This window comes from Sinohyriopsis cumingii, chromosome 8, assembly GCF_028554795.1.
Source record: "Sinohyriopsis cumingii isolate HCF-2022 chromosome 8, ASM2855479v2, whole genome shotgun sequence".
Taxonomy (NCBI): domain Eukaryota; kingdom Metazoa; phylum Mollusca; class Bivalvia; order Unionida; family Unionidae; genus Sinohyriopsis; species Sinohyriopsis cumingii.
In genome coordinates, this window is record NC_142968.1 from 97,022,305 (window position 1) to 97,038,639 (window position 16,335).

The 16,335-nt window shown below is 34.0% G+C and overlaps 1 protein-coding gene across 2 annotated transcripts in view; it reads right to left on the reverse strand.

Annotated features, from left to right (window-relative positions):
- The window catches only part of LOC149794198 (retinoblastoma-binding protein 5 homolog), a 95,499-nt gene that overhangs the window by 46,194 nt on the left and 32,970 nt on the right, over positions 1-16,335 (reverse strand). For both annotated transcript variants that reach the window (XM_089968307.1, XM_089968305.1), the window contains exons 5-9: positions 14,279-14,366; positions 6,755-6,826; positions 2,825-2,934; positions 2,083-2,202; positions 459-612 (exon numbers count right to left, since the gene is read on the reverse strand). In XM_089968307.1, coding sequence (XP_089824433.1) covers positions 459-612; positions 2,083-2,202; positions 2,825-2,934; positions 6,755-6,826; positions 14,279-14,366 — 544 coding nt within the window. The remainder of the gene's footprint in view (positions 1-458; positions 613-2,082; positions 2,203-2,824; positions 2,935-6,754; positions 6,827-14,278; positions 14,367-16,335) is intronic.

A 16,335-nucleotide genomic window follows, 5' to 3' on the forward strand; every position in this document is an offset into this window, starting at 1 on the left:
ATTAAAACCAGGATTCCAAAAGGCCTAGTTTTAAAGTAAATCCCGATGAAATACTGTCAGTGTTAGATAACTTTTGATCCAAGTAATGTGTTTTACAATATGTCTCAATGAAAATCTGTCTGTTCTAGATCACTATCAAAACCCGATGTCCAAATGGCACCATAATACTGTATATCTCAATGAAAATAAGTCTCTTCCAGACCACTGTCTACGAAAATCAGGTGTCCCAAAAAGTCTGGGTTTACTGTATAACTCTGTGAAAATATGTTTGTTCTAGACCATTGTCTATCAAATCCTAGTTTTCAAAAGGACTGTTCTAGGCCAGTGTTTAGGTTTTACTGTATATCTCATTCATAATCTGTGTGTTCTGGGCTACTTTCTATCAAAACCATGTGTTCATAATACTATGTTTTAATGCATATCTCAATTTTCCTGCCACATGAATCATTTGAACTTACCACAACATCCAATAATAACTCTCCCTTAGTACCATGCAGGATTTTCACAAGGTTGCCAACACTTTTCTCCCAGATATAAAGCGAATGTTGCTTGGCAGAACCTGCCACTATGTATTCCCCATCACCAGAGAAGCAGCATTTCTTCCACAGTGTCCTATGAAGACAAGAAAGCTGTACATGTTGAGGAAAAAGTCTTTCCTGAGGGATGTTTCAGAATTTAAACTTGAAAAGGTAGACTATTAGAAGGAAAATTAATATACTTAAAAATGATTGGAGGGGGTAATCCAAACTGTTCAAAGTGATTCATGTTCACCAGTCAAATTAAAGATTGAGGGCAGAGGAATCTTTAAAGAACTGCTGCCCACCATTCCACCCCCTCTCTACAAATTTCTGGATGTTAATGTAGTTTTTATGGCATACAATAATTAAGAGTAAAATGAATACCCAGGATGCAATGCAAGACCAAGGCAAGTCAAATGCCCTGATGAAGATAAAACCAATTCTGATGGTTAACTTGGGCAATTAGGCAAAAGAAAATATATGTCCGGCTGAAGGACATAATATAAACTATCATATAAAGCCTGAAAGTTGTAAAAGCTCAAAACTAAAACCAAATATCCAACACTCACATATCAACTCAAAGAGAGAGAGAGAGAGAGAGAGAGAGAGAGATCAATTAAATGGAGGAGTAAAGAAGATATCAATCATTCCAATGCCAATAATCCACACAGAACTCCTTGTGATATCTACTATCTGATTCAAGTCAGCTTTACTTATATACATACTGAAACATCTCAAGTGGGAGTTTATTGTAAATTTTACTCAATAACTGCTCCAAGCCATTAACTTATCTAGGACATCTCTAATATCTGAAAGTGCCAATTCATTAATGATAAACATCCAGAATTTTCCCAAATTTTCAAAGATGACATAGATTAACAATTACCCATAATATTGCATAATTTTAACTAAGCAGGTAAAGAAAATAGTTTTAACAGGTACTAAAGTCTGAGAATAAAAATGGTTACTTTCAAAGTCCAACAAAAAACTATGTCATAGAGTGAGACTGCAGAACTAGACAAATTTAATCTTACAAGTTTGGAAGTGATTTCAGATGAGGAAGGATTCAGCAATTTGTATACTCTCATTCTCTTTTAGCTCTGTGATTTAAGTTTTAACTGATTATAAATCTGTATGCTTTATTTCTAAAATAAATATACCACTACAGGGTCAGCTTTGATTATGTATTTGTTGCAAATGTTACCAAAAGTTATCCTATTAATTGTTATAAGGCATGTCAAACTGCTCAGACCCCAAACTGCAATCACATATTTTGTCATTGTGAACTGTTCACACCGTTTATTATATAATGAGAACAGTGCAGAATCTGATATATCAATGCACTATGCAACAACAGGGATGGATCTAATCTGTTTGCAGCTGGGTGCTACTAATATAGAAGTAATATGTAGTATTAAAATTACATGTATAACCCCATATAAGACAATTAACAAGGTCAATATTTTGTACAAATTAAAATTGCAAGTGTAACTCCTAATAATACCTGTTAACAAGATCTTAGTCAATACATTGTACAAATTACAAATATAATACCTAATAATACCTGTTAACAAGATCCTGGAGCTTTTGTATTGGTTCTGGTTCCCCATCTTTACTACAAAGCAAAACCTCTGCACTCTTATACACACGGATGATTCTGTCTGCTGAGTTCACCAGGAAACAGCTAAGAGATAACAATATAAAAGAAACTGTCTTCACTTAGTGCAAGACAAACGCTTGTCAGGATAACTGACATACATAAACTAAACATATAACAAGAAACTTATAATTTGAATTTACAATAAAATCTAAAAATTATTGATGATTTTATTCCCATGCCCCACCACCACCAGTCTTTTCTTTCACTCATTAAATTGGATGAATTATACATAAAAGTATGATCTGTGCAAAATTTAAGAAACGAACCAAATTATTTTAGTCTCAATATACCTCACAGTTTGTTTGTTCCCCCCTGACCAATTGCAGTAAGGGAAATCCTTTATGTGATAAAAAGTGCAGAGAACTTAGTCAATTCATTCACTGATTCATAATTTCTAACCTGACTGTGACCAGAGTGGCTCTAAAACTGACATCCTCTGCACCTTTAATGCTTAACGTCTTTTCATACTAACTCAGCACCATATTGCCTACACTATGGGCAAGTCTATTTTCCTCAGTCAACAGAGAGATGTAGTTCATCTGGAAGCCTAGTTTTTTAACTGTAATTCTTTTCTTTTCCATAAGATTCAAATAATGCAAGCAAAGAAATTTGAATCAGCCAAACAGATGATTCTAGTTCATCTTACTCTCCTCTCCGAGCAAACTCAATAGACTTGATGGCTGTTGTGTTTGATGTCCCTGTTGTCACCCGAAATGAGGCTACCAGTTTGTGTGTATCCTCTGTGAAAACGAGGATCTGAAGAAGAAAGAAAAAACATTATACTAAATAACTAAAACAAAAGACCTATGTGGGCTTGATTTTGTTCACCTGGTTTACACAACAGCTGACCATTTCACTGGCTTACATAGTACTGTAAAAACACAAAACTCTGTAAACAATCAAACTTAATATCATGCTGATTTTACCTATTGTACTATATCCTGATAAAAATGTGTTCGAAAGATAATGCCTTAATTAGTATGCAAAGTCTCTTGCTCATAATTAATATCATCCAGCATCGTTATCCAAATTCACCTGTTCACATGCAAAAGCAGTTACATAAATATGCAATGGTATTATAGTACAAATGTGATCAGTGTTAAAACCACCTGCAATCATAGCTGGATTAAAGGTGAAGCAAATGGAACAGATGCTTAAGGGCCCCTGCCTGGTGATGGGGCCTGCAGTGAAATGGTAACATTAACTTCATGGGCCTGCTTTCTGAAATTGCTACAGTGCCTCTTTATACTTTAATCCAGTACTGTTGGGAATAATGTTTTAAATGATCTACCACATTGTGTATATTGAAAAAAGGGTAATTTACACAGAAAAGAAACAGTTTCATTACAAAAATGTATTTATTGACAATCCCAATACAATTATTAAATGAGTCATTCAACCACTTAACCCACCCCCATCCATTTTCATTGTCGATGTCCATCCCTTTCTTAAATTTCTCTGAGGTTCTTCAGTAACTCACAGCTTCACTTACATCATGGTCTGTGTTTTTGGACCCAGGAGAGGTATACCATGTGAACTCTGAACATGATTTTCTGCCCCTTAGTGTGGTCAGAAGGCAGCAGTGCTCTCTGATGTCTAGTAAGCACATCAAGAGGAAAGACTGCTGTCACATTGAAAGGAATGGATAATGGCCCAGATGATTACTCAAATAAATGAGGAGGAAGATAACTGGGACACTCTCAGATAAAGTCTTGAAAACATCTACAATGCCAATTTACACAAAATGGATTATCTCTTCATTAGACAAAGTGCCACTTCATATAGATGTGATTAAAATGGGCTCAAAGAAAGAACGACTGATCTGCTGCTTGGTTATACAGCAATTAGTTACATGTAATGTATTTAGTAATGACAAAGTGTTCAATTTGCTCAATGTCATCATGAACAGAACTTGTGATGAACAAAATCAAGACTGCAGTGAAAACCATTTTGTATTCATGAAATGACTGATTTCATGTGAATGCATGTATTCAGCATGGAACACTGCGTAAAAATAGATAATACACTGCTTTCATGATTTATACATTATACTAGATATTTTCATGGAGATATAGTGTCTAACATTATTCAAGACTGTGTGTGCTTAAAAAATTTGCAAACTGTGGCTGACATTTAATTTTTGTCATCTTTATTGGTTACATTTCTTGTGTGATCCCAATTTCACTGGATTGCATAAAGTTTTAATAAATATTAATTATTATAAATAAAAATAATTTGTGCTGTGACAAGTTAAGACGAACCATAATTTTGTATTTATTATTATCATTGCAATTTTTTTCTTTTTGCTGGATTTTAACAGCACTTTAAACCTGGTGGAAATATCATGTTGAGGAAACGAGAGTTAAGGCCCTTTCCAAAGGATACACTGAGCTGGCCTGGGTAACTACTGATCTTTGGATTATGAGTTCAGCTACTGTGGTTCTAGTAATTGCATTAGTACATAACTCTCAAGTTCATGAAATTCTGCAATATTGGCAGATAAAAGTACCCAAGAAGCCCCCCTGTAGATTTAATTTGGTTCTCAGACCAACTCAACTGTATCTAAAACTTAGATATGGACACTGGATTTGACCAAAATAATAAAATCCTTTCTTCTAAACTTTTTGCCATTGTTCCATATATAAATAATTTAAAGTCATGTTAGTAAGCCGTATGTTAAAATCAAAAGGATAGGCAGTCTGTAAATGGTTTGCAATGAAATTTGAGAGAAAGGGAAGAAATTTTAAAGAAAATGCTAACAGACATTTGATGAAGACTGGAACTAAATAACAGCTGGATACAGAAAGGAAAATTCCACAGAGCACCTGTTTTCTGAAATAGCAAGTAACAGACCTTGTAAATATTTTCTGAGGCAAAATCTAAAGAGTACTCAGTTTCAAGGAAAAAGCAAGTGAAATAGTGATACAATTTATTGCTGGTTCAAAAGGGGATATTAACACAGTGTGCACTTTTAAATCAACATAGTGTGTACATTTAGAGTGATAATAAAACATGTACTTTCTGAGTGAACATAGTGTTCATTTCAAGTGAACATAGTGTGTACATTTAGAGTGATAATAAAACATGTACTTTCTTAGTGAACAGTGTACGTTTCAAGTGAATGTAGTGTGTACATTTAGAGTGATAATAAAAAATGTACTTTCTGAGGGAACATAGTGTACATTTCAATTGAACATAGTGTGTAGATTTAGAGTGATAATAAAACATGTACTTTCTGAGGGAACATAGTGTACGTTTTAAGTGAACATAGTGTGTACATTTAGAGTGATAATAAAACATGTACTTTCTGAGTGAACATAGTGTACATTTCAAGTGAACATAGTGTGTACATTTAGAGTGATAATAAAACATGTACTTTCTGAGTGAACATAGTGTACGTTTCTGAGTGAACATAGTGTGCACATTTAGTGATTACATTTTTGTTCACAGAAAATGCCTTTTTTAAAAACAATATTCCATTTTAAACAATATACAATCTACCAAAATGAAAAATCCTTAAGCACTTTCCACATACCAAATACAGGAATCCCAATAGACAAACACAAAATATAATGACTTTCTTTACATCTATTTCAAAATTATAAAAATATTTCACAAATGAGAACACAGAAAAACATGGAGTCACGAGGCTTCGAGTTGATTTTAAAATATTTTTTGGGCTATATCATTTAAGTTAGGACACCTAGTTCTTTTCTGCTACCCTAATGGGATATCATAGAAATGTTTAAATCTGTTGGATCTTATTTAACCAAAGAAAGTTATGTAAATTTTCCAGAATGCAAAGAGAGTAAAAAAATAAACTCAAGCTGGATTTCCATTTGACCACATTTGGTACACTCATGTTTTTAAAAATATATAAATAATATTAGGACTCAAGATGGGACTGTCAAAGTTAATCTCTGTCAGATATAATTAACCTGACCTCTTTAATCATAATATTGCTGTAATATGACACTGGATTACTCATTTTTTGTCAAGTCCACATAATTGGTTGTTGTTGTTGTTGTGGAGTTTAATGCCATTTTTCAGCACATGATAGGCTATGCATGATGGCCAGTATTAATGGTGGAGGAAGAACCCAGGAATCAATATAACTGGTAAAGTAAGCAGTGACAAAGTGAAAGTCATGAATTACTTTTCATCTGTTTATAATTCCATACATGGGATGAAAGCAATTCATTCTGAAAAACACTCACTATCTTTAAACTGAAGGTCAAGAGCAAAGTCAAAAAAGATTTGCTTTAAATGTAAATGTATGTTCCAGTTTTGCATTTTCTTTTGTTTCTCTAATCCTTTCATATTTCACATATTCTGTCAGGATGTTTCTCTCCAAAATAAAGGTAGTTCCCCTGCTACACATTTTCTCACTCCTTTGACTTTGGGGGTTAAGGTCATAAGGGTTAACATCATCTTCGAAACCTGGGCATGACATGGAGACCTTTTTATGTTACATAACTTTTAACCTGTAAGGCAAAACTAATAAATTTTAAATTTTATTTTATAACAAAGCAAATGGTTTCATCCATTTAAAAAACCACAACGACAAATTACTTACTCTGCCTTTGGCATTTCCTGTGTATATGTACTTCCCTTTTCTGTCGTAGGAAGCCACTATGTTTAAATCTGACTGCAAAAAAATGTTACTATATATCAATACAATGCAGTAAAGAATTTTCACATAAAATTTTACAGTTCATAAAAGAAAAGAAAATGCTAAGCATTCTCTGGTCTCACCACATAATAACTTTATTAAACAATTAAAGATATATATAGTATCTCATGGGTAACAATTTAATATTGAATTTATGAAATGAGCTAAATAATGTCCAGCTTTTGGGTCGCAAAAACAGGAACTATTTAATGAGTTTCATAAATTTAATATTAAATCTTTACCCATTTGAGATTCTTTTTTATCACATAGTTTTATTTCTGTAGAAATTATTTAGATAGAACAAAGAACGAATAATTTTGTTCATTTTGGCACACACTGTACCTTTCATTTGTTCTGCGTAAAATATAGTCCCAAATAAAGTTGAAACAGAAAAAGTATATTATACATTTTTGATAACTATAAATCAAAGAATAAGCGTTCATTCATATAAACAGAACATTTTACAAAAGAAAAAACATTTGTCAACACAAATGTCCAATGCGTGTGATGTCACATTGATATGGTGCACCGTACCGGCTTGAGTTGGCTAACACAACACAGTGACAGTGTTTACACTGAAATTCCACAACTAAATATTACATTGTTGCACTATTTTTGCGAAAAGAAGATTACTTGATGCAGAAATACATAAATTTACTGCAATGTATTTGTGACCGGATATTTGCAGTATTTGATTTGGAACATTAGAATGTACAGAAGACATAAACAAATCTGTTTGAGTCAGACTTGCATCACATATTTACCATGCAAATATGCTCTGGTTGGATAAGTTCTGTCAGTTGGGGAGACCGGTTTATGTCTACATTCTTCTGTGAACAAAGGTGAGTTTATTCACTTCAGTAAGTTCACGTCTGAACCAAGCTTGTAGATATGGTGGATTCCATGCAACGGATATACCGCCCATCCATCTCCACCCCCACCCTCGTTATCATCTAGGCAATACTAGTAGTTTTACTTGTTGTTATTGTTCATGTCTTGGCGGTTTTGTCATTTTTCATGTTATGCTATGTTACACATGACATAACAAACCCCTGTGGGGGTAAATTGGCAACAATGAAACAGAATAAACCATTTTTTCCCCAATTTCCTTTCGCGAGTCGATTAAAAAAGTGGCAGCCAAAATTGTTCAATGAAAACAAAAACTCCAGAAGGCAGAGTTAAAAAAACGTTTTCCCATGATCGCAGCCAATCAGTAAAGAGAATACTGCACAATAGTTTCATGGGCTTATTTGGACCAACCAGAACCACATAAAGTTATACGTTCACATGTATAATAACAAAAATATTAAGCTACACACACTCTAAGTAAAGTGTACCGACTATGTGATAAGTCAAATAATGTACTCAGACATGAAATCACACAAATTTAGAAAAACGTAAAAACTGTGAAAAAACAGTCTAAAATGACCTTTCTTTGTATACTCAAGGAAAATTTAATAAGTCACAAAATGGATAGATGGACTGGTGCCAAATCCAGTGAACTATTAGTTACAACTGATGTACATGCTCTTCCCGAGATACAACTGTAGGGAGGGCCTGGAAGGCTGTGCCTGTACTATGATTAGACATTGCCAAGGTTCAGATGAAAAAAGAATTTTTCAGAAGATAAATTCAACAATACTTCCTTAATCCCAATAAGTAAGGTAAACAACCATTACCTCATAAATGTAGTCCCCCCACTATGCTAAAAAGATGTTAAAGCCATCTATGACTTTGTTAGCACTAAACTGTTGACCACTTGCTTAGCAAGTCAAAAGAGTAGTCTCCACTTAGATATAGAGATTTATGTAACTTATCATACAGTCATCAGTTATTACCGGAAATGAGGCGTAACTTCTGTGAGGGTTTGGGAGGGTGTGAACATATTACATGGTTCCTATGCTTTTCTAAAGATAAATTTCCAGGTCATTTCCAGGGTTTTTCCATGATGAAATTACTTTTTTCAAGGTTCACACATGACCGATACTGAATGGAATTAAAGAACATTTTATATTATAAAACATGCATTTTCTAAATCTAAAGAAGTTTTTCGTTCAAGACTCTCCAAACACATCAAAGTCCGAAAACATGATCATGTACAAAACCACAAAATGTATCACATGAAACAAGTTTGATTGTATTCCTATAAGTTGGCATGTGAAGTCATTTAAATGCACAGAATAAAAATTATATCTTTATTTTGCTGCATTCTGTTGCTAAGTGGGAACAACATAATGAACATAATTTATGTTTTGTTTCCTTTCAAACCTTTAATTCTAAAGAATTCTATAGCAATATATATATATATATATATATATATATATATATATATATATATATATATATATATGTATGTATGCATCTTATAGAAAGTAAACCATTCCTATTAAAGTATATTAAAAAAGACAATAAACGCAAATAATTAGAATTTTGTCTTGTAAGCAAGCAACCAAATGATCCATACTGCACCCTCCCGATATTCTGGTTAGAACTCAATAAACTTAAATCATGATCAGTTTAGTTATGACTCAATTACGTGATTGCTTCAGGCATCAAGTGGTGTTGGAAAATTCCTGGGGTTTTCCCAACTTTCATCAATATTTGCAAAATTCAAGGACTTTTCACAGTCGTGATAAAAATTATAATTTCTCCAGACTTTTTCCGTACAGCGTGGGAACCCTGATATTATGTTTTTATACCAGCAAAGGAACACACATCAAATTGCAGTAAGTGGGAATATCACAGAGAATTCACTCTGTGCATAGGTATAAAATCGTCAATAAACGTTAACATCTGACATGATTAACTACAGCATGAGGTAAACTGATGCGTTAATAGTTTGAGGACAGCTATTATTCATGTAGGTTTATCCTGGTGAACCCACTGCGTCTCAGTCCATTATATATGACAAAAATATTAGTTTCATTCCATTTTGACCCAATAAACTTTGATTTGTTATACACAGTAAACCAAGTGAGACGATAATGGATATATTCACTGGCGTTGCAAATAATATGCCTACGCAGATACAATCACTTACCGATTACTAATGGAAACCTTGTCGTTATTGATGCTATTATCGTCGAATCATCTTGAAAGGGAGATATAATGAAGAGTGTGTGTAATTTGGATTTTTAATGTAGCTGTAACAATTTTTCAGTCATATCGATACAATGTCTACAGTGTGGCAGCTTATAGGGATGTCAAGCACTGGGGCATCATGCCGTAGACATGTATCATCATGCCCCTCCAGTCACATTATCATAACACCAGACAACCACTCCATAATACAATAGTATTAGGCCACAATACAGTACTATTAGGCCATGTTATAGTAATATTTATAGGTTACTGCATTTGTATGGAAAAATATGAACGAGGTTTGGGATGGAATACTGCACGACTTTGGGAGTGAAATATATCCTTCCGACAAAACGAGTTCATATTTTCCCATACAAATGCAGTAACCTTTTTAGTACATGCTCATTTGTTTAATTCTACCTAAAGTTTAATTATATAAACAAAATACACTACAAGAAAAAACATAAATGAATGAATGCCGTATTCCAAACTAAATACACAAGCGCATATTCATCATTATACATTAACATTAATTAATGCGCACATAACTCTGCCCTGATAAATTTGAACTTAGTCGCGCGCTCGACATAACTTTCGAAAGAAAATGGCGTGTCTAATTAAAATTAAAATTTGCAGTCATATTGTGAATGAATGCGCATTGCAACAACTTTTCCATTTGAATATAAAGTCTTTCAATCACAATTATCAAAAAGACTCTATGGAATTTAATGCTTATTTCATTTTGAGTGCAGTAAGGAGGATGCAATTACACTTATCATCGAAATTACAGCACAATTTTGAAATGTGTAATCCAGATTGAAAACCTATGACATGGCAAATCAAAAGTGCATCTGTATCATTGTTTGTTTACAATAGAAAACAGTATATGCCTTGTTACTTGTATGTTATTTGTAATGACCTAATCTTCCGTCATTTATATAATGTAGCTAGCCTAAATCCGAAACATGGTATCAATACGGAATGTGCCAAACAGCTGGGTTTTTTTTGCAGTCCACTTAACATGTTTTAGTTCATTCAGAAACAAATTTAAACAATCACAACGTAAAGAGCCTCTTACGCAAGTGTACATGATTTCTTTACTAATCAAAAGTGCTGGTGTCTGAGTCCATTGTTTGTTTACAAAAGAAAGCAGTTCCTTTATTGATGTGAATGCTATATGTGTATTGTTGCACGCATTCAGTATTGGGGAATATTGAATGATTCTGACAATGTAAAGTTAACGGGGAAAAAAATGAGCATATAATAATTATAGGTTACCGCATTTGTATGAGAAAATATGAACGAGTTTTGGGATGAAATACTGCACAAACTTGTGAGTGCAGTATATCCTTCCGACAAAACGAGTTAACATTTTCCCATACAAATGCAGTAACCTTTTTATTATATGCTCATTTTTTTATTCTACCAAAGGTTTACTTATATAAACAAAATACACTAAAAGAAACAACGTAAATGAATGAATGCCGCATTCCAAACTAAATACACAAGCGCAGATTTGTCATTATACAATGACATCATTATTAATGCGCACATAACTCCGCCCAGATAAGTTTGAACTTAGTCGCGCACTCGACATAACTTTTGAAAGAAAATGGCATGTCTAGTTAAAATTGAAATTTGCATATTGTGAATGAATGCACATTGCATCAACCATTCTATTTGATCTGGAATGAATATATTTTGGTATTTTGTTTTGATTTGACGAAAGTTTGTGATTATGGACTGGATTTATCTGTGCAAATTATACATGAAATACATCGGATTGAAGTGGCGCGGGAGAAGCGTGTTTACATCTGCAAATGTGTTTCTGTTTCTGTCATTGAATGTTTGAAATCAAAATGTGGGAAAAATATGAAGTCTTTCAATTGCAATTATCAAAAAGATGCTATGGAATTTAATGCTTATTTCATTTTGAGTGCAATAAGGATGATGCAATTGCACTTATCATCAAAATTACAGCACAATTTTGAAATGTGTAATCCAGATTGAAAACCGATGACATGGCTCATGTAATTTGGATTTGCAGAATTAAGATAATACATTTTGAGGAAATTCGGGACATAAAACTGTAAGTATATTTTATTTTGCCATTCTTATCACCAGAGAAAGAAGACAGTATATGCCTTGTCACTTGTATGTTATTTGTAAGGACCTAATATTCCGTCTTTTATATAATGTAGCTAGCCTAAATCCGAAACATTGTATCAATGCGGAATGTGCCAAAACAGCTGGGTTTTTTTTGCAGTCCATGAAACATGTTTTAGTTCATTCAGAAACAAATTTAAACAACCACATCGTAAAAAGCCTCTTATGCGAGTGTATATGATTTGTTTGCAAATCAAAAGTGGTGGCATCTGCGTCCATTGTTTGTTTACAATAGAAAGTAGTTCCTTTATTCACATGAATGCCATATGTGTATTGTCGCGCGCGTTCAGTATCGGGGAATATTGAACATTTCTGACAATGTAAAGTTAACGGGGAAAAACATGAGCATATAATAAGTGGGAATATTACATAGAATTCACTCTGTGCATAGGTATAAAATCATCATTAAACATTAACATCGGACATGATTAACTACAGCACCAGTAGGCTGCCCATGAAAATTGATTTTTCACCACAGTAACCAACTATATTAAACCATAGCAATTAAAATGTATTTGCCTGACTGGGATGTGACTGTAAGATAATTGGTTGCCTAAAGCCAATGAATTTTACTTCCCATGAGATAACTTGCAGTAACTATTGATATTTCATGTATAAATGGCCCACAAGACCAAAATGCTTGCATTAGGTTCACAGTATGCAAAAATGCAACACTATCTGATTTGCAAAAACATTAACACAAAACTTTACGATAGTCTGTTAGTATTGTCAACAAAGTTGCCAGCAATGTCTCACCATGTTCTAACACAGTAGAAACAAAGAACGCTGAGATACACTGCACGATGTACTGCCAAAACTGCTGCTAAAGAGGTACTTTGAACTGACCTGAAACCTTCAATTACTGTATATACTCAGAGTAAGCTTAGTGTAACTGCAAATTGCACAGATCCAGATCTGCCATCACATAATGCACTTGCAGATCCCAGTCTATGCAGTTTATTAGTAGAACAAATACCACAGATCATGATCTGCTGGTGCTATGACTCCATGGTCAAAAACTAAGTAACAGAAAGAAGCAAAACCAAGTTTTGTAAAACTTGATAAATAATTTAAGTATTCAAGTGAAAAATAAAAATGTAAGATGAACTTACAGTATTATGAATTGAATCCAAAATAATCCTAAAATGTTCTATTCAAGTCCAAAAGAATCAAATTTTCCTAATGAGTTTCAAATCCTCGCATATACCGATCTTCCAACAGTCATGATGCATCAAAATGACACTGTCCAGAACTCCTTTGAATTCACAACAGCCCCAGAATGTTTCATTCCAATGAGCTCAATATAGTTCCAATGAATATTCTAAACAATTGTTTCCTCTCAAATAATATCTAAACATAACATTAAATGTCTGAAGACTGGTCTTATAACAAAAACATATGAAATATGACTTACTCAAATTGTCCAGCTCCATGCAGTTATATACAAGCATAATGGGTGAAAGTGCATTTTGCTACTACTAACTATGAGACTTTTTGCAAAATATCCCACCTCATAAAAGAACTCACCTAAACTATCCCATCCAATAGGATATAACTTCATTCTTCTATGAACCCACCTGACCCCACCAGCCAATGAGAAATTACCTCAAACTTGTCAACATGTTTACTACTAATATTATTAAAAGTAATTTGATTAAAGCTATTTATGGATCCTATGCAATCTTGTCCATCTTGATATCGTAATATAGAGCCTATAAACATACACAAAATTTAGCTATAGATAATCACTACAACTAACAGTCATAACTAAAATTTATTAAAGTTATAGATATACAACACTGGTGCATTATGCAATGGCAGATCAGGGTCTATGTTGTCTGTGGTACTTATAATCATGTATATAAGGTACATAAACCAAACTACTTTGAAAATATCTGGCACACAATTGACTGTAACTATAGTGATGAAACAAAACTGTGTATCAGATTTAGCAATAGTAACACAGCAGCAAATAAATTGCTTGTGCACATTTAGCTTGGAAAGCAGCAAAGCTGAATGAGCCCCAAAAATGCACATTTTATGTACATATGCTGTGTTGTGTTACACAAGTTTTACATTTTACCCATGGTAATACAAAAGTATTTTGCTTGATGCAAGAGCAAAATTTTCTACAATTAATCAAAACTGTCATTGTATAATTGACAACAATGTGGGTCTTACGTCTTCATCCAGGGGCACTAATGAGTGTTTGCTCTCAACATTAATTGTAACAGCAGCATGTTTCATTGGACATACAAGGAATTTGGTGCTGAAAGTAAAAATATTAGACCATTTAACTTTATCAAACATTAAATATTGAAACATTGAAATTTTCTGATGAAACGTTTTTCATATTTTCGTTACTAAATTTTCCAAGCGTTAAAATTACATGTTATACAAGTTAAAGTGGCAATAAAAAAAATGATTATTTTGTGACCTAGACCAAGAAATGAAATCTATATTTTCTTTTAAAGAAGGAAATTATTCTTTGATAACCATATACAACTCACCACTAATTGCTTCTCTAAAAAGTTATGTTGCTTGTAGCTACAATGTCAAAACGGCTTTTATCTAACGTAAACTGACTTCTTATCTCAAACTAATTTGCATTCACACCAAAACTGTCTTGGTGTCTTGCTCAAACTGACTGCTGTTGTGTCGAATTCAGTCAAGTATTTTACTCTATGTCAAAATTTTTGTTTATGGCAACAGATTAAGTAATCCCAAAATAATTGGGGGGCACTGGGTTTCCGAGATGTGCTTGCCTTTATAGATCATAAACATCTCTTTCTATGTTGGGTTGAGTCTGAGGCTTTGCCTGCATGGGTATGTGAGAAAACGTGCCAGTAGCTTCCCATTGGTTGTTGGTTCTTCCTGGGATTTTTTCCAGGTACTTCCTCCACCAGATATACTGGCCACCATATATAGCTTATCATGTACTAAAAGATGGCATTAAACCCAAAACAACCGCAAAATTATTCTCTTAAATTTATGCTTGCCTCATAACAAGTCTTTGAACAGATTTGAGGTAAACATAAGAGGCAGCACATTATCTGAGATGCTACAAAAAATTTATTAAAACGTAAAGCACACAGCATTTCTAATTTTCACTTGCATTTTATTCTGTTTCATGGGAAATTTAACTAGCACCTTCAAAATTATCACTGCCTCTATTTATTGTTTTTCTACTTTGCATGTTCCCACTACCAGTGACTTGACAGTATTTGGTAATTGTTATACCCTGCCATACATCATATTGCTGAATGATCTATTATCCACTTCCGTCATTTGTAGGAAACACGCCAATATCTGATCAAGCATACAGTTCATAAAACCAGTTTTGGGAGTAAAGAATGTTCCCTGAGAATACTTACCTGGTCATTCCAGTTCATGGAAAGATCACTGATGGCAAGCTTTCCAATTTGAGACTGGAAGAAACAAGGGTTGAATTTTTGCATTCTACCTTGCTACAAAATGACCCATATCAATGCCAATGGATACTTATTTCAATGAATACAAGTGGTGAATAGACCATTCAACAGGAGTGATCAATGCCAATGGATACTGATTTAAATGAATACAAGTGGTGAATAGACCATTCAACATGACTGATCTGATTCTGTCATGACAGTGAGTCTACTAGAACAATGAGCCTGTCAGAGAAGCTGCAGACTTGGATGAGGATGCGTTGATGACTGCAACACCTGGGAAAATCCCAATCAAAAGGCAGATATCTGAGAACTTGCTTGCATCTTGCCTTCTGATGTAATTTACCATGGCAGAGTTGTTAGATAAGATGGACTTGATGTATCCCGAAAACGAGATTGCTTTGTCCAGTGGGCAAAGTTTTGGTCACCATTGCTGATGTCTCATAAATGGAGCTCACTTTGATGAAAGCACATGAAGCTCTTGACATTGGGGATGGGGTGCTGAACACAATCTGAGGGTCCTTTGGGTTGATTTGCAAGACCCAGGGGTTTTCAGTGCAGTCTTTTCCATTCCATGGCAAAGTGTTTGAGTCTTCCCCATCGGAATGTTGGAACAGGGTGAAGAGCATGACCTCATTTTCTACAAGACAGAGGCTGAGGAGCAAAGAAAATGTTATGGAAGTGGTCCTTATCTCCACACATCTTTTCATCTGAGGCCTTTGGAAACTGTTATCATCTGAAGAAATGGCTTGGAGGGCCATTTCCCTGTCTGGCATGTCCAGTGGGATCTTTCCTACTTTTCTGGTCCTT